The sequence below is a fragment of the Petromyzon marinus genome, chromosome 10 (assembly GCF_048934315.1).
Source record: "Petromyzon marinus isolate PM22_M1 ecotype Great Lakes invasive population chromosome 10, UKy_Petmar_22M1.pri1.0, whole genome shotgun sequence".
NCBI lineage: Eukaryota > Metazoa > Chordata > Hyperoartia > Petromyzontiformes > Petromyzontidae > Petromyzon > Petromyzon marinus.
The window spans coordinates 959,087-983,369 of record NC_133676.1 but is presented as its reverse complement, the minus strand read 5'-3'; the positions used below and the strand labels follow the sequence as shown (position 1 = coordinate 983,369).

Here is a 24,283-nt window from a genome sequence, read left to right as displayed (position 1 = left end):
TGGGTTAGTGGATAGGTAGGTGGGTGGGTGAGTGGGTAGGTAGGTGAGTGGGTGAATGGGTGGGTAGGTCGGTGGGTAAGTGGGTGGGTGAGTGGGTGAGTGGGTGAGTGGATGGGTGAGTGGGTGAGTGGGTGAGTGGATGGGTGGATAGGTCAGTGGGTGTGTAGGTGGGAGGGTTACTGGGTGGGTAGGTGGGTGAGTCAGTGAGTAGGTGGGTGGGTGAGGGGGTAGGTGGGTGGGTGAGGGGGTGGGCGAGTGGGTGGGTAGGTGGATGAGTGAGTGGGTGGGTAGGTAGGTAGGTGGGTGAGTGGGTGGTTACGTGGGTGTGTAGGTAGGTGGGTGGCTGGGTAAGTAGGTGGGTGAGTGTGCGGGTAAGTAGGTAGATGGGTGGGTGGGTAAATGTGTAGGTGAGTGAGAGGATGCGTAGGTAGGTGGGTGGGTAGGTGAGTGGGTGGGTGGTTGGGTGGCTGGTTGGTTGACTGGCTGACAGGGTTGGGTGACTGAGTGACTGGCTGGGTGACTGGCTGGCTGTGGGCCAGGTCGTCGCTCGAGGCCCCCCAGGGAGGCTCCCCAGTCACCTCGATGCAGCATGCCAGGTGGTCGTCGCGGCTGAACGAGAGGAAAAGTTCCCTGTCGGTGGCCAGCTTGGCGACGGTGCAGCCCAGCGACCATGTGTCCACAGCGCAGGTCGCCGGGTAGCCGAGAAGCACCTCGGGGGCCACGTAGGCGAGGGTTCCTCCCACGTGCGAGGCTGTGCAGACGACAACAGCAGCGATGATGATGAAGATTGTAGACTAGGTACGTGTGTGTAGGTGGGTGGGTGGGTTGGGTGGCTGGGTTGGGTGGCTGGGTTGGGTGGCTGGGGCAGTGGCTGGGTGGGTGGGGGGTGGATGGTTAAGCGGGTGAGTGGGTGGGTGGATGGATACATGGATGGGTGAGTGGGTGGGCGGGTGGGTGAGTGGGTGGGTGGGTGGATTCATGGGTGGGTGACTGGATGGGCAGGTCAGTGGGTGAGTGGGTAGGTGGCTGGATGGGTCGGTGGCTGGATGGGTCGGTGGGTGGGTGCATAGATGGATGGGTGGGTGGGTCAGTGGCTGGGCGGGTGGGTGGATGGCTGGGTGGGTGAGTGGGTGGATATCCGGCTGGGTGGGTGGGTGGCTTGATGGCTGGGTGGGTGGATGGCTGGGTGGGTGGGTAGATAGATGGATGGGTGGTTGAGTGGGTGTATGGGTGGATGGGTGTATGGGTGGATGGGTGTGTGGGTGGGTCGCTGGATGGGGGGGGGTCGGTGGGTGGGTGGGTGGATGGGTGGGTGGATGGGCGCGTGGGTGAGTGGGTGGGCGGATGGCTACCTGGCTGGGTGGGTGAGTGGGTGGGTGGGTAAGTGGGTGGATGGCTGGCTGGCTGGCTGGGTGAGTGGGTGGGTGGGTGAGTCGGTGGATGGCTGGCTGGGTGGATGGGTGAGTAGGTCGCTGGATGGATGAGTGGGTGGGTGGATGGCCGGGTGGGTGGTTGGGTGAGTGGGTGGCTGGATGGCTGGGTGGAGGGGTGGATGGGTGGGTAGATGGATGGCTGGGTGGGTGGGTGGATGGCTGGGTGGGTGGGTGGATGGCTGGGTGGGTGGATGTATGGATAGATGGATGGGTGGGTGGGTGAGTGGGTGGGTGGGTGAGTGGGTGGCTGGGTGAGTGGGTGGCTGGGTAGCTGAATCAGTGGGTGGGTGGGTGAGTGGGTGTATGGCTCGCTGGGTGGGTGCATGGATCGCTCGGTGAGTGGGCGGGTGAGTTGGTGGCTGGATGGCTGGGTGGGTGGGTGTCTGGATGACTGGGTGGGTGGATGGATGGGTGGGTGAATGGCTGTGTGGGTGGGTGCATGGATGGATAGATGGATGGATAGATGGATGGGTGGGTGGGTGGGAGAGTGGGTGGGTGGGTGGGTGGATGGGTCGGTGGGTTGATGGGTTGATGGGTGGATGGGTGAATGGATGTGTGGGTGGGTGGGTGAGCGGGTGGGTGGATGGGCTAGTGGGTGGATGGGTGGGTGGGTGGATGGGTGGGTGGGTGAGTGGGTGGCTGGATGGCTGGGTGGGTAGATGGATGGGTGGATGGCTGGGTGGGTGGGTAGGTGCATGGATGGATATATGGATGGGTGGGTGAGTGGGTTGGTGGATGGGTCAGTGGCTGGGTGGGTGAATGGGTAGGTGGGTGGCTGGGTGGGTGGATGGGTGGGTGGATGGATGGGTGGGTGGGTGGATGGGTCAGTGGGTGGGTGGATGGGTGGGTGGATTGATGGGGGGGTCGGTAGGTGGCTTGATGGGTGGGGGAATGGATGGGTTGATGGCGAATGGATGTGTAGGTGGGTGGATGGGTGGGTAGATGGGTGTGTGGGGGTGTCAGTGGGTGGATGGGTGGGTGTGTGTGGGTGTCTCCACTCACTTTTGCCATCCACAAAGAAGCTTGAGGCGAAGTTCCTGACCCTGACGATCCCATCCGCGATGTTCGCCAACAGAACGTTGCTCTGGATGGGGAGTGAGCCGCAGGGAGGGAATTCACACCCAGCATGGTCAAGGCGGTGAGCGTCGTTTACGACCGAGCGTCTGTGCAGGGGGACTGCCTCCGCTCACAGACGTTCAACTTACGAACGTTTCAGAGATATGCGCAAAAAAACAGTGACATCTACATCTGCAGAACGTGAAGAACCTGTGGCATCTACATCAACAGAACATGAACAACCTGTGGCACCTACAGAACGTAAAGAACCAGTGGGATCTACAGAGCATGAAGAACCAGTGACATCTTCATCTACATAACGTGACGGAACAGTGGCATCTATATTTACAGAACGTGAGGAACCAGTGGCATCTACATCTATAGAACGTGAAGAACCAGTGGTATCTACATCTGCAGAACGTGAAGAGCCAGTGGCATCTACATCTGCAGAACGTGAAGAACCAGTGGCATCTACATCCGCAGAACATGAGGAACTATTTGCATCTACATCTGCAGAACATGAAGAACGAGTGGCATCTGCATCTGCAGAACGTGAAAAACCAGTGGCATCTACATCTACAGGACGTGAAAAACCAGTGCCATCTACATCTACAGGATGTTAAGACATAGTGGCATCTACATTTGCAGAACGTGAAGAACCAGTGGTATCTACATCTGCAGAACATGAAGAACACCAGTGACATCTACATCTGCAGAACATGAATAATCAGTGGCATTTACATCTGCAGAGCGAGCACCAGCACCCCAGCGTGTACAACAACCGCCATTCGCCACTAAGTGGCGGTGACGTCACCACGACGCTTGTGCCAGGCCATGTGCACCTTGAGGCTACGTGAAGTGTCGAACGCCCGCTGGCAGGAGGTCACGGGGCAGACCCAAGTGCCACGGGTCGACTGACTCAGATGACTGACTGATGCACCACCTGTGCCCCCTACTGTGCCAACCTTCTGTGCTTTAGCCACCCGGTGCTCCGCTCGTTATTGTGAGCGTCGCTCCTCCATCCTCTGTTGTTGTTGGAGGGCAACTGCCTCCAACTGCCCAGCAGCGTCCTTCACGAGCCTCTTCCACAGAGGCCGATCTTGACACCACTGGTACCAGTCATCGGCAAGTCCACTTAGCTCCACGTCCTTCTGTGCCACATCACTCCATCTCTTCTCTAGCCCGTGCCGCGCCCATTTAGCTCCCTAGATCTGGCCGAACAAAAGCTGTTTCGGCATGCGGTGGCTGGGCATGCAGGCTACATGACCCAGCCAACGCAGCCTTGCCTGCCGGAGGAGCTCACCGATGGAACCGTGCCCAGATCTTTCAAAGATTTGTGAGCTCCTCACACAATCCAGCCAGGTTAAACCCAGGATGGATCGTAGGCAGGCTAGCCTATATGTTTCTAACCGGCAAAGATGTTCCATTAGGGGGGTCCACGTTTCGCAAGCGTAGAGAAGGGAGGGAATAACCGTGGCCGAGAAGACCTGAAGCTTAGTGCGGAGCGACAGACCAGGTAGCTTCCACACAGCGTTACGCAACCGATGAAAAGATATTGCCACTCGACTGATTCGGAGTGAGACCTCTGCTGTTAAACTGGAGCCGGTCATAAGCACACTGCCCAGGTATGGGAAACTCTCCACTCTCTCCACAACTGCCCAATCACCGATTGAGAGTTGTGGGGGTGGAGTGTCCAATGGTACAAAATACCCAGGCAGGTGCTTAGTTTTGGTGGGGCTGATGGTAAGGCCCCATCTCTTAGTGGCACGCTCCAGTCTCAGCAGCAGCATCTCCAACTCCTCCTCTGAATGAGCAGCTATTACCCAATCATCGGCATACATAATGTGGTTGAGCAATAGGGAGCCATCCCTTGACCGCACCCGGGCATCGATCAGCCCCTCATTATATCTGTACCAAATGGAGATTCCCCCGGTACAGCTATTGAAGGCTTAACGAACTACGTAGTCAAAATTGATGTTAAATAATGTGGGAGCCAGAGGACATCCCTGTCGCACCCCAAGGTGTACAGGTAATGGCTCTGACTCCCGGCCACGTAGTTTTACCCGGGCCGGCTCACCATCATGAAGGTCCTTAATGATCGTGAGCAGAGGGTCAGGGACTCCAAAAGCACGAAGATCAAGGTCAATAAAGCAGAGATGTAGGTCTTGTTGGAATTCCCTACACCTCTGCTGTAGCAGACGGACAGAAAATATGGCATCTGTGCAGGACCGCCCTTTCCTGAAACCACATTGGGGCTCCGCAAGCCTCTCCTCAGCGTGCCTGGCAAGGCGATGTTGAATAATCCTTGCCAGGACCTTTCCCGGCACACTGAGGAGTGAGATGCCCCTGTAGTTGTTACAGTTTTTGCGGTCCCCCTTCTGCCAATCCTGCGGAACCCATCCAGTGGTCCAGACTGTTGTTATGAAGTCATATAGGGCAGTCTGTGCACAAACGCCACCCTCCATCAGCATTTCGCTTGGGAGATCATCTCTACCCGGTGCCTTTCCTGGTCTCAGACTCCGGATCACCTTCAGTACTTCCTCAACAGATGGCACCTCAGCCAGCCACTCACAGGGGGTGACTTCTTCCAATATTTGAGGCACTGCAGCCTCAGCAGGATCATCCCCACCTTGTGCCACGATGTTTTCCTGGCTGATGGATTTCCCCTCCCCCAGGACCTCACAGAAATGCTCAGCAAATCTGCAAACCTGTTCCTGGGGGTCAGAGATTGGATCACCGTTTTTTCCCCTAATGATGGTAATAGGTGTGGCGCTGCAGGTTACTTTTTTGATGGAGTTAAATAGAGATTTGTGATCGCGGGCCACTGAGGCAGACTCCATCTCCTCAGCAACCTGCGACCACCACCCATCATTGCAGCGCCTCACGGCTCTCCGAACCTCCGAGCGAAGGCTGTGGTAAGCCTCCTCATTCTCTGACGTGGGATTCTGTAGCCAATGACAGTGGGCCTGTCGCTTTTTCTCAACCAACCTCAACACCTCCTCTGTCAGCCAGGGTCTCTGGGGAGGTCTGGACCACGTACCCAAAGCAGCCATTGCAGCTGCATGAGTCACAGTCCTAAACCTCGCCCATTTACCCTCGACATCAGGAGGAGTGGGGGACAATGCCAACCCCAGCCGCAAGCGATGATGAAATTCTCACTTGCAACTTTCATCAGATAACTGAGACCAGGCCACTTTAGGTTGGAATGGGGTCCTGGGTGTACACCCAACACCGGAGTGGAAGAATGGCAGGTGCATCTTACAGATGACTAGTCGATGGTCAGAGGGCAGATCAGCTCCACGGTAGGTCCTGGTGTCAAGGACATGGGCTCGCATCCGCTGGTCCGTCACTATGTAGTCCAGCAGATGTTCTTGCTTGGACCCGGCATGCATCCATGATGTTGTGTGGATGCGCCGATGCCGGAACAGCGTGTTGGTAATTACAAGCCCATGGGCTGCACAAAAATCTAGCAGCCTCCTACCGTTGTTATTGAGCTGATCTGGCCCATGCCCTCCAATCACTCCAGACCAGGTGCCAGCATCATGACCAACTCGGGTATTGAAGTCACCCAACAAGATGACTCTATCCTGAGGGGCCACTTTAGCCAGCACCTGTGGCACGAGGTCATAGAAGGCATCTGACTCATCGGCTTTGCCTGCATCCCTCCACGGACGTTCGTCTTCGGAGGGGGCATAAATAACCACGAACACCACTCCTCTCCTCCGGTTGATGGGAAGGCGAGCCCAAAGTAGCCTGGGGCTTACAGCTTCCCACACCTCACCGCCACGCTCCCACGCCCCCTTCATTCTTTTGTTCAAAAGAAGAGCCACATCCTGTTGTTTGGCAGTCTGTTGCCCCGAGTAGAGGACTGTCCACCCCTCATGGTGGCAGGAACCAGAACCGGTCCACCGGACCTCCTGAATGCCACAGAGATCCAGGCGGTACCGGTCCAGCTCCCGACAGAGGAGTGGCAGCCTCTCCTCCGCAGTGAGCGTTCGAACATTCCACGTGGCCACACAAAGTGGCTTTTCGTTGTTTCTGGAGGAGCCCCGAGTGTAGAGATTCAATCTCCTGGCTCCGCCAATTGGAGTTTGGCTAGGAGACGTCAAAAATGCCTGTCCCCCTGGGGCCTCCGGCACAAGCTTATTAGTTACATATTTCAGTCGTGGTTTAGTGGTAAAATTTTGAAGGTGGAGGGGTTACCAGCCCCTCGCACCCATCCAGAGCCCCCCGTTTAGCCACTGTGGTGGTCACAGACGCCATGAGGGGAGTAGCCAATCGGAATTGGCCCTCCCCCCACAGCACTGTCCACGACAGAGTTGCCCATCCGGCACTGCGAGGAGTTAGCGGGTTGTTTTGCCGTGTACTCACCCACACACACAGACACACCCACACACAGACACCCACACACACACACTCACACACAGACACCCACACACATATACACCCACACACACAGACACCATTACACAGCATGCACTCCACTCACGGGCTTGATGTCCCCGTGTACGATGCCCCGGGACTTGGTGTGGGCCAGGAAGTGGAGGATGGCCCTAGTGTACGACCTCACCGCATCCTCGTGACTTTGCCACAGCGTCATCTGTCTGAGCACGCAATGGAGTTTCGCCCTGCCACGCGGAGAGACAGCGACCATGTCAGTCACGTCAGCGACGACGTCAGCGACGACGTCAGTGACATCAGCGGTTAGCGTGCTGCACTGCGAACCTGGCGAACTGGGCTCGGTTCCCGCTCATGGCCAACACCCAGTGACGATTATCTGAACCGGTCCTGGGTCTACCCTAGGTCGACTCAGCCTCAAATGAGTACCTGGTGCGATGTGTAAACATCGCCACTGGGGAGACAAAGGCGGCCGCGCGTGGTGTTGGCCACCCACCCCCTCGTGTGCCGTGCCGGCCTTTAAAGGTGCTCGCTAACAGCACTTGCCACTACAGTCTGTTAAGGCTATATGGGGGATCTTTGATCTTTGTGTGCGTATGTTGAAATTCATTCACACCGTACGTAGCCAAGCATGCTAATGTGTGGGTCTCTATGGGTGTCTGTGTGGGTGTCTCTGTGGGTCTCTATGGGTCTCTGTGGGTCTGTGGGTCTCTGTGTGTGAATGTATGCAGAACTTCTTTTGCACCATACATAGCCAACCGTACTAATGTATGGGTATGGGTGTCTCTATGGGTCTGTATGGGTGGTGGTGGTGTTGTGGTGGTGGTGTTTGGTGGTGGTGGGTGCTGGTGGGTGATGGTGGATGGGTGGTGGGTGGGTGGTTATGGTGGGTGGTTGGGTGAGCGGTTGTGCTGGTGATGGTGGGTGGTTGAGTGGGTGGTGTGGTGGTGATGGTGGGTGGGTGGTGGAGGGTGAGTGGGTGAGTGGTGTGGTGGTGAGTGAGTGAGTGGGTAAGTGGTGGTGGTGAGTGAGTGAGTGAGTGGGTGAGTGGTGGTGGTGGTGGTGGGTGAGTGGTGGTGGTGGTGATGGTGAGTTAGTCGGTGGTGGTGGTGAGTGAGTGGGTGGTGGGTGAGTGAACGAGTGAGTGGGTGAGTGAATGTTGGTGGTGAGTTAATGAGTGAGTGAGTGGTGGTCGTGGTGCTGGTGGTGTGCGTACTTCAACAGCTCCATGACAAGGCATTTGTGGCCTCGAAAGTAGAAAGTCTCCAGGACCCTGACTACGTTGTAGTCCACGTTGCTACGGTCGCTCTGGAGCTCCATGGACATTAGCAGCTCCGTTCTCTGGTGCTTTTCTTCCCTGGAGCTGCGAGCGAGTGAGCAAGTTCACAGAACGAGAGAGAGAAAGAAAGAGAGACAGATAGAGAGAAAGAGACATAAAGAAACAGAGATCAAGACAGAGACAGACAGAGAGAGACAGACAGAGACAGAGAGTTTAGACTTTAATATACAGTGGGTCTGTGTGTGGAACACTGAGTAGTAGTAGTGGGTCTGTGTGTGGAACACTGAGTAGTAATAGTGGGTCTGTGTGTGGAACACTGAGTAGTAGTAGTGGGTCTGTGTGTGTAACACAGAGTAGTAGTAGTGGGTCTGTGTGTGTAACACTGAGTAGAAGTCGTATTGGATCTGTGTGTGTAACACTGTGTAGTAGTAGTGGGTCTATGTGTGTAACACTGAGTAGTAGTAGTGGGTCTGTGTGTGTAACACTGAGTAGTAGTGGGTCTGTGTGTGTAACACTGAGTAGTAGTAATGGGTCTGTGTGTGTAACACTGAGTAGTAGTAGTGGGTCTGTGTGTGTAACACTGAGTAGTAGTAGTGGGTCTGTGTGTGTAACAGTGAGTAGTAGTAATGTGTCTGTGTGTGTAACACTGAGTAGTAGTAGTGGGTCTATGTGTGTAACACTGATTAGTAGTAGTGGGTCTGTGTGTGTAACACTGAGTAGTAGTAATGGGTAATGCGTAGTTGGTCTGTCGCTATCAATATTATCCACAATAGAGGTGAGTTTGGGTTATATGACGTAAATATAAATGTTGTGTCATTAAACCCGCCACACTGACACACGCCCAATTGGTTGAGGTGGTTTGTCACCTAAACACAAAACGCTTGGCCAGCTCGTTACTTGCTCAGCACTTAACCGGTTGTTGTGTTGGAAAGTGTCAAAGTCAATTGTCAGTGTTGTGGTGGGGTTCGTCTCCAACACACAACCAGTGGTGGCGGTGGTGGTGAGGGTGGTGGGGAGGTGGTGGTGGGGTGGGAGTGTCCCTGTGGAGGTGGTGGTGGGGAGGTGGTGGTTGAGCGATGGAGATTCAAGTAAAGGATGTTCAGTCATTGTTTGTTGTTGTGGTTCACAGCCAGCAGCAGTCCCATAGTGTGTATTTGTTTATTGTTCTTGTTATTGGTGGTGTTATTGTTGTTGTTGACTGCACTGCTGCGCCAGGGCCCACTCACGTGGAGGGCGAGGCGAGGATCTTGAGAGCCACCATCGTCCGAGTCTTGTGGTCCAGACACCTCACCACCACGCTCTGCCCACCCTGCCCAATCTTCCTGTCCAGCTGGAAGCGGTAGTAGAAGTGCTCGTTCTGGACCTGCAGGGGTCACGGGAGGTCAGGGTGGGGGTCACGAGGAGGTCACATGTAGCCAACAGTGCTAATCTGTGGGTCACTGTGGGTGTCTGTGGGTGTCTCTGTGCGTCTCTATGTGTCTGGGTGTCTCTGTATGTGTGTATGTTGAACTTCTTTCGCACTGTACGTAGCCAACCGTGCTAATCTGTGGTGCTTTATGGGTATCAGTGTCTCTGTGTGGGCCTTCATGATAGTGAACAGGCCCGGGTAAAACTACGTGGCCGGGAGTCAGAGCCATTCCCTGTACACCTTGGGGTGTGACAGGGATGTCCTCTGGCTCCCACATTATTTAACATCTATTTTGACCACGTAGTTCGTGAAGCCTTCAATAGCTGTACTGGGGGAATCTCCATTTGGTACAGATATAATGGGAGGCTGATCGATGCCCGGGTGCGGTCAACGGATGGCTCCCTATTGCTCAACCACGTTATGTATGCCGATGATTTGGTAATAGCTGCTCATTCAGAGGAGGAGTTGGAGACGCTGCTGCTGAGACTGGAGTGTGCCACTAAGAGATGGGGCCTTACCATCAGCCCCACCAAAACTAAGCACCTGCCTGGGTATTTTGTACCATCGGATACTCCACCCCCACAACTCCCAATCGGTGATGGGGCAATTGTGGAGAGAGTGGAGAGTTTCCCATACCTGGGCAGTGTGCTTATGACCGGCTACAGTTTAACAGCAGAGGTCTCACTCAGAATCAGTCGGGCGGCAATATATTTCCATCGGTTGTGTAACGCTGTGTGGAAGCTACCTGGTCTGTCGCTCCGCACGAAGCTTCAGGTCTTCTCGGCCACGGTCATTCCCTCCCTTCTCTACACTTGCGAAACATGGACCCCCCAAATGGAACATCTTCGCTGGTTAGAAACATTTAGGCTAGCCTGCCTACGATCCATCATGGGTTTAACCAGGCTGGATTGTGTGAGGAGCTCACAAATCTTTGAAAGATCTGGGCAAGGTCCCATCGGTGAGCTCCTCCGGCAGGCAAGGCTGCGTTGGATGGGTCATGTAGCCCGCATGCCCAGCCAACGCATGCCGAAACAGATTTTATTCGGCCGGATCAAGGGGGCTAAACGGGCGCAGCACGGGCTAGAGAAGAGATGGAGTGATGTGGTACAGGAGGATGCGGTGTCAAGATCAGCCTCTGTGGAGGAGGCTCGTGAAGGACGCTACTGGGAAGTTGGAGGCAGCCGCCCTCCAACAACAACGGAGGGCGGAGGAGCGACGGTCACAACAATGAGCGGAGCGCCGGGTGGCTAAAGCACAGCAGGATGGCACGGTAGGGGGCACAGGTGGTGCATCAGCCAGTCATCTCAGACAGTCGTCCCGTGGCACCTGGGTCTACCCCGTGACCTCCTGGCAGCGGGCGTTCAACACTTCACGTGGCCTCAAGGTGCACCTGGCCTGGCACAAGCGTTGTGGTGACGTCACCGCCACTTAGTGGCGAATGGCGGTTGTTGTTGTTGTGTCTGTGTCTTTGTGTGTGTCTGTGAGTCTCACAAGGATGTAGTTGTTGTCGTCGTCGTCAAATTCTCCGTTCTTCACTCCATCTCGTGAGCTTCCTTCCCCGTCCAGAGTGAAGAACCAAACTTCCTGCATGGTGGTCAGCTCCAGCTTCTGGCGCTCAGTCAAGTGAGGCTTGAAGAGACTCAGGATCGCTGCACACGTGACAACAATAACAACTTAAACTATAAACTAATTTTATTTACGCACACACCGGGTTAAGCCCCCCACCGAAGTGACTGGTATCATCATCCTAATCGTCGTCGTCATCATCATTATCATCATTGTCATCATCGTCGTCGTCATCATTATCATTGTCATCATCGTCGTCATCGTCATCATCATCGTCATCGTCATCATCATCGTCATCTTCATTATCATCATCGTCATCATCATCGTTGTCATCGTCGTCATCATCGTCATCATCATCGTCGTCATCATCATCGTCGTCATCGTCGTCATCATCATCATCATCATCGTCAACGTCATCGTCGTCGTCATCATCACCGTCATCATCATCGTCACCATCGTCGTCATCACCATGTGGGAGCCATTTGCTCTAAGTGCACGCTGATACAGACTTATAGAGACTCATAGAGAACCACAGAGATCCTCAGAGACCCACAAAGAACCATACTCATATAGAACCATAGAGACCCAAGGAGACCCATAGAGCCCCACAGAGATGCACAGAGACCCTCATAGACCCACAGAGACCCATACTCATATAGAACCAGAGACCCACAGAGACCCACTCATATAGACCATAGAGCCCCACAGAGATGCATAGAGACCCTCATAGACCCATACTCATATAGAACCAGAGACCCACAGAGACCCATATTCATATAGAACCATGGAGACCCACAGAGACCCACACAGAACCATACTCATATAGAACCATAGAGACCCAAGGATACCCATAGAGCTCCACAGAGACGCAGAGACCCTCAGAGACCCACTGAGACCCATATTCATATAGAACCAGAGACCCACAGAGACCCATACTTATATAGAACCATAGAGCCCCACAGAGATGCACAGAGACCCTCATAGACCCACAGAGACCCATACTCATATAGAACCATAGAGACCCACAGAGACTGCCACTCATATAGAACCAGAGACCCACAAAGACCTATACTCATATAGAACCATATAGACCCACAGAGACCGATACTCAGAGACCCACGGAGCGGTACAGGGTGCGTGTACGGATGATGAACTTCGTTCGCACTGCACGTAGCTAACCGTGCTAAGGTATGGGTCTCTGTGGGTGTCTATGGGTGTCTCTGTGGATCTATGGTTCTTTGTGGGGTGTATCTGTGTGTTTATGGGTCTCTATGGGTGTCTCTATGTGTCTTTGGAGTCTCTTTGGGTATCTCTGTGTGTCTATGGGTCTCTATGGGTGTCTCTATGTGTCTATGGGTATATTTGTGAGTCTCTATGTGTCTATAGGTGTCTCTGTGGGTCTAAGGGTCTCTATGGGTGTCTCTGTGGGTGGCTGGGTGTCTGTGGGTCTCTATGTGTGTCTCTGTGGGTCTCCGTGGTGGTCACTGCATGGATTTGTTCCCCTTCACATTTTGAGGAATCACCATTGTCACGCTTTTATCAAAGTGTTTTTTCGCTGCTGCTGTGCATTTCCAGGCGATGACAATGATGATGATTTGATGATATCAGGCCACTTGGTTGAGCTGCTGCTATTTGAGCTGCTATCATTCTTAGACTTTGATGATTTTCCTGCTCATCTCTCTCTCTCTAACCTTTGGGTGATTTGCTGCGGATTAATCCGGTGCCGGAGGTGAACGCGCTCCACGTGGTGATAGACGGAGGCTGCCTCCCACTCGGTCCAGCTCGACTTGTCTACACACACACATAAACACACACACACGTACAAAGACAAAGATCCCCCGTATAGCTTGTAACAGACTGTTGGGGAAAGTGCTTATAGCAAGCCCCTATGAAGCCCAGCATGGCACACGAGGGGGTAGGTGGGCAGCACCATGCCCGGCCGCCTTTGTCTCCACAGTGGCGATGTTTACACACCACACCAGGTACTCATTTGAGGCTGAGTCGACCTACGGGAGGCCCAGGACCGGTTCAAATAATCGTCACTGGTGTTGGCCATAAGCGGGAATCGAACCCGGGTTGCCAGGTTCGTGGCAGTGCGCAAACTGCTACACTACCGCTCCCCACATACACATAAATAAAAAATAAAGATCCCCCATATAGCCTTAACAGACTGCAGGGGGCAAGTGCTGTTAGCGAGCACCTATGAAGGCCGGAACGGTACACGAGGGGGTGGGTGGCCAGCACCACGCCCGACCGCCTTTTTCTCCCTAGTGGCGATGTTTACACACCGCACCAGGTACTCATTTGAGGCTGAGTCGACCTAGGGGAGGCCCGGGACCGGTTCAGATAATCGTCACTGGTGTTGGCCGTGAGCGGGAATCGAACCCGGGTCGCCAGGTTCATAGCGCAGCGCGCTAACCGCTACACTATCGCTACACACATACACACACACATAGACAAAGGTGCAGTAGACTCGTCAACACACACACACAAAGACAACGGTCCCCTTGAGGCTGTAACAAAACTGTGTTCAAAGGTGTGGGTGTTTGTAAGTGTGGGTGTTCATGAGTGTGGGTGGTGTTCGTAATTGTGGGTGTTCGTAGGTGGGTAGTGTTCGTAAGTGTGGATCTTTGTAAGTGTGGGTGGTGTTCGTAAGTGTGGGTGTTCGTAGGTGGGTAGTGTTCGCAAGTGTGGATCTTTGTAAGTGTGGGTGGTGTTCGTAAGTGTGGGTGTTCATAGGTGTGGGTGGTGTTCGTAAGTGAGGATGTTCGTCAGTGAGGGTGTTCGTCAGTGAGGGTGTTGGTGTGGTGTTTGTAAGTGAGGGTGTTCATCAGTGTGGGTGGTGTTTTGTAAGTCCTGGTGTGGTTCATATGTCGAGCAAAAGGGGTCACGCATACCATGGCGCTAATTCTGAGAGTAGCGTTGTTGTGCTCCGTAAATATCTCGGTGTCTCTGCGTGGAGAGTGGAGGGGGGGGACGGAGGAGAGAGTCAGTGGAGGGCGAGGTCACCGCGATCACAAGTGGACTCACATCGTCAACACGGACTCACACATTCATCACAAACTCACATCCTCACCACGAACCCGCATCCTCACTACGGACTCACACCCTCACCAATAACCCACAATACAAACCCCATTCACCAAGAACCCACAACACGGATCCACACACTCACCAAGAACCCACAAAACAGACAAACACACTCTTACCACGAGCCCACAACACGGACCCACACACTCACGACGAACCCACAACACGGACCCACACACTCACCACGAACCCGCAACACGGACCCACACACTTCCCACGAACCCACAACACGGACCCACACACTCACCACGAACCCACAACACGAACCCACACACTTACCACGAACCCACAACACGGACCCTTACACTCACCAAGAACCCACAACACAGACAAACACACTCTTACCACGAACCCGCAATACGGACCCACACTCTCACCACGAACCCACAATACAAACCCACAATACAAACCCACACTCACCAAGAACCCACAATACGGATCCACACACTCACCAAGAACCCACAACACAGACCAATACATTCACCACGAACCCGCAACACGAACCCACACACTCACCACGAACCCACAACACGGACCCACACACTCACCATGAACCCACAACACGGACCCACACACTCACCACGAACCCACAACACGGACACACACACTCACCACGAACCCACAACACGGACCCACACACTCACCACGAACCCACAACATGGACCCACACACTCACGACGAACCCACAACACAGACCAACACACTCACCAGGAACCCGCAATACGGACCCACACTCTTACCACGAACCCACAACACGGACCCACACACTCACCACGAACCCACAACACGGACCCACACTCTCACCACGAACCCACAATACAAACCCACACTCACCAAGAACCCACAACACGGACCCACACACTCACCAAAAACCCACAACACAGACCAATACATTCACCACGAACCTGCAACACGGACCCACACACTCACCACGAACCCACAACATGGACCCACACACTCACGACGAACCCACAACACAGACCAACACACTCACCAGGAACCCGCAATACGGACCCACACTCTTACCACGAACCCACAACACGGACCCACACACTCACCACGAACCCACAACACGGACCCACACTCTCACCACGAACCCACAATACAAACCCACACTCACCAAGAACCCACAACACGGACCCACGCACTCACCAAAAACCCACAACACAGACCAATACATTCACCACGAACCTGCAACACGGACACACACACTCACCACGAACCCACAACACGGACCCACACACTCACCACGAACCGACAACATGGACCCACACACTTCCCACGAACCCACAACACGGACCCACACACTCAACACGAACCCACAACACGGACCCACACTCTTCCCACGAACCCACAACACGGACCCACGCACTCACCACGAACCCACAACACAGACCAACATACTCACCACGAACCTGCAACATGGGCCCACACACTCACCACGAACCCACAACACGGACTCATACACTCACCACGAACCCACAACACGGACCCACACACTCACCACGAGCCCACAACACGGACCCACACACTCACGACGAACCCACAACACGGACCCACACACTCACCACGAACCCGCAACACGGACCCACACACTTCCCACGAACCCACAACACGGACCCACACACTCACCACGAACCCACAACACGAACCCACACACTTACCACGAACCCACAACACGGACCCTTACACTCACCAAGAACCCACAACACAGACAAACACACTCTTACCACGAACCCGCAATACGGACCCACACTCTCACCACGAACCCACAATACAAACCCACAATACAAACCCACACTCACCAAGAACCCACAATACGGATCCACACACTCACCAAGAACCCACAACAGACCAATACATTCACCACGAACCCGCAACACGGACCCACACACTCACCACGAACCCACAACACGGACCCACACACTCACCATGAACCCACAACACGGACCCACACACTCACCCCGAACCCACAACACGGACCAACACACTCACCACGAACCCACAACACGGACCCACACACTCACCACGAACCCACAACATGGACCCACACACTCACCACGAACCCACAACACAGACCAACACACTCACCAGGAACCCGCAATACGGACCCACACTCTTACCACGAACCCACAACACGGACCCACACACTCACCACGAACCCACAACACGGACCCACACTCTCACCACGAACCCACAATACAAACCCACACTCACCAAGAACCCACAACACGGACCCACACACTCACCAAAAACCCACAACACAGACCAATACATTCACCACGAACCCGCAACACTGACACACACACTCACCACGAACCCACAACACGGACCCACACACTCACCACGAACCCACAACATGGACCCACACACTTCCCACGAACCCACAACACGGACCCACACACTCAACACGAACCCACAACATGGACCCACACACTCACCACGAACCCACAACACGGACCCACGCACTCACCACGAACCCACAACACGGACCCACACACTCACCACGAACCCACAACACAGATCAACACACTCACCAGGAACCCGCAATATGGACCCACACTCTTCCCACGAACCCACAACACGGACCCACGCACTCACCACGAACCCACAACACAGACCAACATACTCACCACGAACCTGCAACATGGGCCCACACACTCACCACGAACCCACAACACGGACTCATACACTCACCACGAACCCACAACACGGACCCACACACTCACCACGAACCCACAATACAAACCCACACTCACCAAGAACCCACAACATGGATCCACCCACTCACCAAGAACCCACAACACAGACCAATACATTCACCACGAACCCACAACACGGACCCACACACTCACCACGAACCCACAACACGGACCCACACACTAGACCACGAACCCACAACACGGACCCACACACTCTTACCACGAACCCACAACACGGACGCACACACTCACCACGAACCCACAACACGGACCCACACACTCACCACGAACCCACAACACGGACCCACACACTCACCACGAACCCACAACACGGACCCACACACTCACCACGAACCCACAACATGGACCCACACACTCACCACGAACCCAGAACACGGACCCACACACTCACCACGAACCCACAACATGGACCCACACACTCATCACGAACCCACAACACGGACCCACACACTCACCACGAACCCACAACACGGACCCACACACTCAACACGAACCCACAACACGGACCCACACACTCACCACGAACCCACAACATGGACCCACACACTCACCACGAACCCAGAACACGGACCCACACACTCACCACGAACCCACAACACGGACCCACACACTCACCACGAACCCACAACACGGACCCACACGCTCACCACGAACCCACAACACGGACCCACACACTTACCACGAACCCACAACACGGACCCACACACTCACCACGAACCCACAACTCGGACCCACACACTCAACACGAACCCACAACACGGACCCACACACTCACCACGAACCCACAACACAGACCAACACACTCACCACGAACCCACAACACGGACCCACACACTCAACACGAACCCACAACACGGACCCACACTCTTCCCACGAACCCACAACACGGACCCACACACCACGAACCCACAACACAGACCAACATATTCACCACGAACCTGTAACATGGGCCCACACACTCACCACGAACCCACAACACGGACTCATACACTCACCACGAACCCACAACATGGACCCACACACTCACCACGAACCCACAATACAAACCCACACTCACCAGAATCCACAACACGGATCCACCCACTCATCAAGAACCCACAACACAGACCAATACATTCACCACGAACCCACAACACGTACCCACACACTCACCACGGACCCACACACTCACCACGAACCCACAACATGGATCCACACACTCACCACGAACCCACAACACGGACCCACACACTCACCACGAACCCACAACATGGACCCACACACTCACCACGAACCCAGAACACGGACCCACACACTCACCACGAACCCACAACACGGACCCACACACTCACCACGAACCCACAACACGGACCCACGGACTCACCACGAACCCACAACACTGACCCACGCACTCACCACGAACCCACAACACGGACCCACACACTCACCACGAACCCACAACACAGACCAACACACTCACCAGGAACCCGCAATACGGACCCACACTCTTCCCACGAACCCACAACACGGACCCACGCACTCACCACGAACCCACAACACAGACCAACATACTCACCACGAACCTGCAACATGGGCCCACACACTCACCACGAACCCACAACACGGACTCATACACTCACCACGAACCCACAACACGGACCCACACACTCACCACGAGCCCACAACACGGACCCACACACTCACGACGAACCCACAACACGGACCCACACACTCACCACGAACCCGCAACACGGACCCACACACTTCCCACGAACCCACAACACGGACCCACACACTCACCACGAACCCACAACACGAACCCACACACTTACCACGAACCCACAACACGGACCCTTACACTCACCAAGAACCCACAACACAGACAAACACACTCTTACCACGAACCCGCAATACGGACCCACACTCTCACCACGAACCCACAATACAAACCCACAATACAAACCCACACTCACCAAGAACCCACAATACGGATCCACACACTCACCAAGAACCCACAACAGACCAATACATTCACCACGAACCCGCAACACGGACCCACACACTCACCACGAACCCACAACACGGACCCACACACTCACCATGAACCCACAACACGGACCCACACACTCACCCCGAACCCACAACACGGACCAACACACTCACCACGAACCCACAACACGGACCCACACACTCACCACGAACCCACAACATGGACCCACACACTCACCACGAACCCACAACACAGACCAACACACTCACCAGGAACCCGCAATACGGACCCACACTCTTACCACGAACCCACAACACGGACCCACACACTCACCACGAACCCACAACACGGACCCACACTCTCACCACGAACCCACAATACAAACCCACACTCACCAAGAACCCACAACACGGACCCACACACTCACCAAAAACCCACAACACAGACCAATACATTCACCACGAACCCGCAACACTGACACACACACTCACCACGAACCCACAACACGGACCCACACACTCACCACGAACCCACAACATGGACCCACACACTTCCCACGAACCCACAACACGGACCCACACACTCAACACGAACCCACAACACGGACCCACGCACTCACCACGAACCCACAACACGGACCCACACACTCACCACGAACCCACAACACAGATCAACACACTCACCAGGAACCCGCAATATGGACCCACACTCTTCCCACGAACCCACAACACGGACCCACGCACTCACCACGAACCCACAACACAGACCAACATACTCACCACGAACCTGCAACATGGGCCCACACACTCACCACGAACCCACAACACGGACTCATACACTCACCACGAACCCACAACACGGACCCACACACTCACCACGAACCCACAATACAAACCCACACTCACCAAGAACCCACAACATGGATCCACCCACTCACCAAGAACCCACAACACAGACCAATACATTCACCACGAACCCACAACACGGACCCACACACTCACCACGAACCCACAACACGGACCCACACACTAGACCACGAACCCACAACACGGACCCACACACTCTTACCACGAACCCACAACACGGACGCACACACTCACCACGAACCCACAACACGGACCCACACACTCACCACGAACCCACAACACGGACCCACACACTCACCACGAACCCACAACACGGACCCACACACTCACCACGAACCCACAACATGGACCCACACACTCACCACGAACCCAGAACACGGACCCACACACTCACCACGAACCCACAACATGGACCCACACACTCATCACGAACCCACAACACGGACCCACACACTCACCACGAACCCACAACACGGACCCACACACTCAACACGAACCCACAACACGGACCCACACACTCACCACGAACCCACAACATGGACCCACACACTCACCACGAACCCAGAACACGGACCCACACACTCACCACGAACCCACAACACGGACCCACACACTCACCACGAATCCACAACACGGACCCACACGCTCACCACGAACCCACAACACGGACCCACACACTTACCACGAACCCACAACACGGACCCACACACTCACCACGAACCCACAACACGGACCCACACACTAGACCACGAACCCACAACACGGACCCACACACTCTTACCACGAACCCACAACACGGACGCACACACTCACCACGAACCCACAACACGGACCCACACACTCACCACGAACCCACAACACGGACCCACACACTCACCACGAACCCACAACACGGACCCACACACTCACCACGAACCCACAACATGGACCCACACACTCACCACGAACCCAGAACACGGACCCACACACTCACCACGAACCCACAACATGGACCCACACACTCATCACGAACCCACAACACGGACCCACACACTCACCACGAACCCACAACACGGACCCACACACTCAACACGAACCCACAACACGGACCCACACACTCACCACGAACCCACAACATGGACCCACACACTCACCACGAACCCAGAACACGGACCCACACACTCACCACGAACCCACAACACGGACCCACACACTCACCACGAATCCACAACACGGACCCACACGCTCACCACGAACCCACAACACGGACCCACACACTCACCACGAACCCACAACACGGACCCACACACTCACCACGAATCCACAACACGGACCCACACGCTCACCACGAACCCACAACACGGACCCACACACTCACCACGAACCCACAACTCGGACCCACACACTCAACACGAACCCACAACACGGACCCACACACTCACCACGAACCCACAACACAGACCAACACACTCACCACGAACCCACAACACGGACCCACACACTCAACACGAACCCACAACACGGACCCACACTCTTCCCACGAACCCACAACACGGACCCACACACCACGAACCCACAACACAGACCAACATATTCACCACGAACCTGTAACATGGGCCCACACACTCACCACGAACCCACAACACGGACTCATACACTCACCACGAACCCACAACATGGACCCACACACTCACCACGAACCCACAATACAAACCCACACTCACCAGAATCCACAACACGGATCCACCCACTCATCAAGAACCCACAACACAGACCAATACATTCACCACGAACCCACAACACGTACCCACACACTCACCACGGACCCACACACTCACCACGAACCCACAACATGGATCCACACACTCACCACGAACCCACAACACGGACCCACACACTCACCACGAACCCACAACATGGACCCACACACTCACCACGAACCCAGAACACGGACCCACACACTCACCACGAACCCACAACACGGACCCACACACTCACCACGAACCCACAACACGGACCCACACTCTCACCACGAACCCACAATACAAACCCACACTCACCAAGAACCCACAACACGGACCCACACACTCACCAAAAACCCACAACACAGACCAATACATTCACCACGAACCCGCAACACTGACACACACACTCACCACGAACCCACAACACGGACCCACACACTCACCACGAACCCACAACATGGACCCACACACTTCCCACGAACCCACAACACGGACCCACACACTCAACACGAACCCACAACATGGACCCAAACACTCACCACGAACCCACAACACGGACCCACGCACTCACCACGAACCCACAACACGGACCCACACACTCACCACGAACCCACAACACAGATCAACACACTCACCAGGAACCCGCAATATGGACCCACACTCTTCCCACGAACCCACAACACGGACCCACGCACTCACCACGAACCCACAACACAGACCAACATACTCACCACGAACCTGCAACATGGGCCCACACACTCACCACGAACCCACAACACGGACTCATACACTCACCACGAACCCACAACACGGACCCACACACTCACCACGAACCCACAATACAAACCCACACTCACCAAGAACCCACAACACGGATCCACCCACTCACCAAGAACCCACAACACAGACCAATACATTCACCACGAACCCACAACACGGACCCACACACTCACCACGAACCCACAACACGGACCCACACACTAGACCACGAACCCACAACACGGACCCACACACTCTTACCACGAACCCACAACACGGACGCACACACTCACCACGAACCCACAACACGGACCCACACACTCACCACGAACCCACAACACGGACCCACACACTCACCACGAACCCACAACACGGACCCACACACTCACCACGAACCCACAACATGGACCCACACACTCACCACGAACCCAGAACACGGACCCACACACTCACCACGAACCCACAACACGGACCCACACACTCATCACGAACCCACAACACGGACCCACACACTCACCACGAACCCACAACACGGACCCACACACTCAACACGAACCCACAACACGGACCCACACACTCACCACGAACCCACAACATGGACCCACACACTCACCACGAACCCAGAACACGGACCCACACACTCACCACGAACCCACAACACGGACCCACACACTCACCACGAACCCACAACACGGACCCACACGCTCACCACGAACCCACAACACGGACCCACACACTTACCACGAACCCACAACACGGACCCACACACTCACCACGAACCCACAACTCGGACCCACACACTCAACACGAACCCACAACACGGACCCACACACTCACCACGAACCCACAACACAGACCAACACACTCACCACGAACCCACAACACGGACCCACACACTCAACACGAACCCACAACACGGACCCACACTCTTCCCACGAACCCACAACACGGACCCACACACCACGAACCCACAACACAGACCAACATATTCACCACGAACCTGTAACATGGGCCCACACACTCACCACGAACCCACAACACGGACTCATACACTCACCACGAACCCACAACATGGACCCACACACTCACCACGAACCCACAATACAAACCCACACTCACCAGAATCCACAACACGGATCCACCCACTCATCAAGAACCCACAACACAGACCAATACATTCACCACGAACCCACAACACGTACCCACACACTCACCACGGACCCACACACTCACCACGAACCCACAACATGGATCCACACACTCACCACGAACCCACAACACGGACCCACACACTCTTACCACAACACGGACACACACACTCACCACGAACCCACAACACGGACCCACATACTCACCACGAACCCACAACACGGACCCACACACTCACCACGAACCCACAACACGGACCCATACACTCACCACGAACCCACAACACGGACCCACACACTCACCACGAATCCACAACACGGACACACACAGCTCACCTCGTAAAGATTTTCGAGTGGATGGCTTCGACAGAACCTGCTCGAAAGTCGATGATGAAAATGAAGCAGCCGTAGATCCAGCAGCAGCCGCCTCCTTCACATCCGTCTAAAATTCTGAAGAGACGTTATTGCAGCCACGCCCCGTCGAGTGACGTCTTACAACGCGACCACGCCCACCGACAGCTCCTCCCCTGGGCACCACCCACCACCCGCGTCTACTTCCGGGTTATGGAGATTGGAGGCGGCGTCGGGAAAATCTGAACCCTATCTGGGCCTCCTCTAGGTCGACGCAGCCTGAAGGTGCCTACACGGGACTCAGTGTGATGAGTCTGTGGGTCTCTGTGTGGTGAGTTTATGGGTCTCTGTGGTGAGTTTGTGGGTCTCTGTGTGGTGAGTCTGTGTGGCGAGTCTGTGGATCTCTGTGGTGAGTCTGTGGGTCTATGTGATGAGTTTGTGGGTCTCAGTGTGGTGAGTCTCTGTGTGGCGAGTCTGTGGGTTTCTGTGTGGTTTGTGGATCTCTGTGTGGTG

At 55.0% G+C, this 24,283-nt stretch overlaps 1 protein-coding gene across 1 annotated transcript; it reads right to left on the bottom strand.

The window, feature by feature from the left end:
• Positions 1–200: 200 nt before the first annotated feature.
• Positions 201–23,954, bottom strand: LOC142924188 (dual specificity tyrosine-phosphorylation-regulated kinase 4-like). Its single transcript, XM_076065996.1, has 9 exons — positions 23,756–23,954; positions 14,038–14,092; positions 12,832–12,931; positions 11,066–11,223; positions 9,393–9,529; positions 8,104–8,250; positions 6,979–7,117; positions 2,436–2,517; positions 201–751 (listed from the first exon to the last, which is right to left on the bottom strand). The coding sequence occupies exons 2-9, from the start codon at positions 14,038–14,040 to the stop codon at positions 201–203; spliced, it is 1,317 nt and encodes a 438-aa protein (XP_075922111.1). The 5' UTR covers positions 14,041–14,092; positions 23,756–23,954.
• Positions 23,955–24,283: the final 329 nt, after the last annotated feature.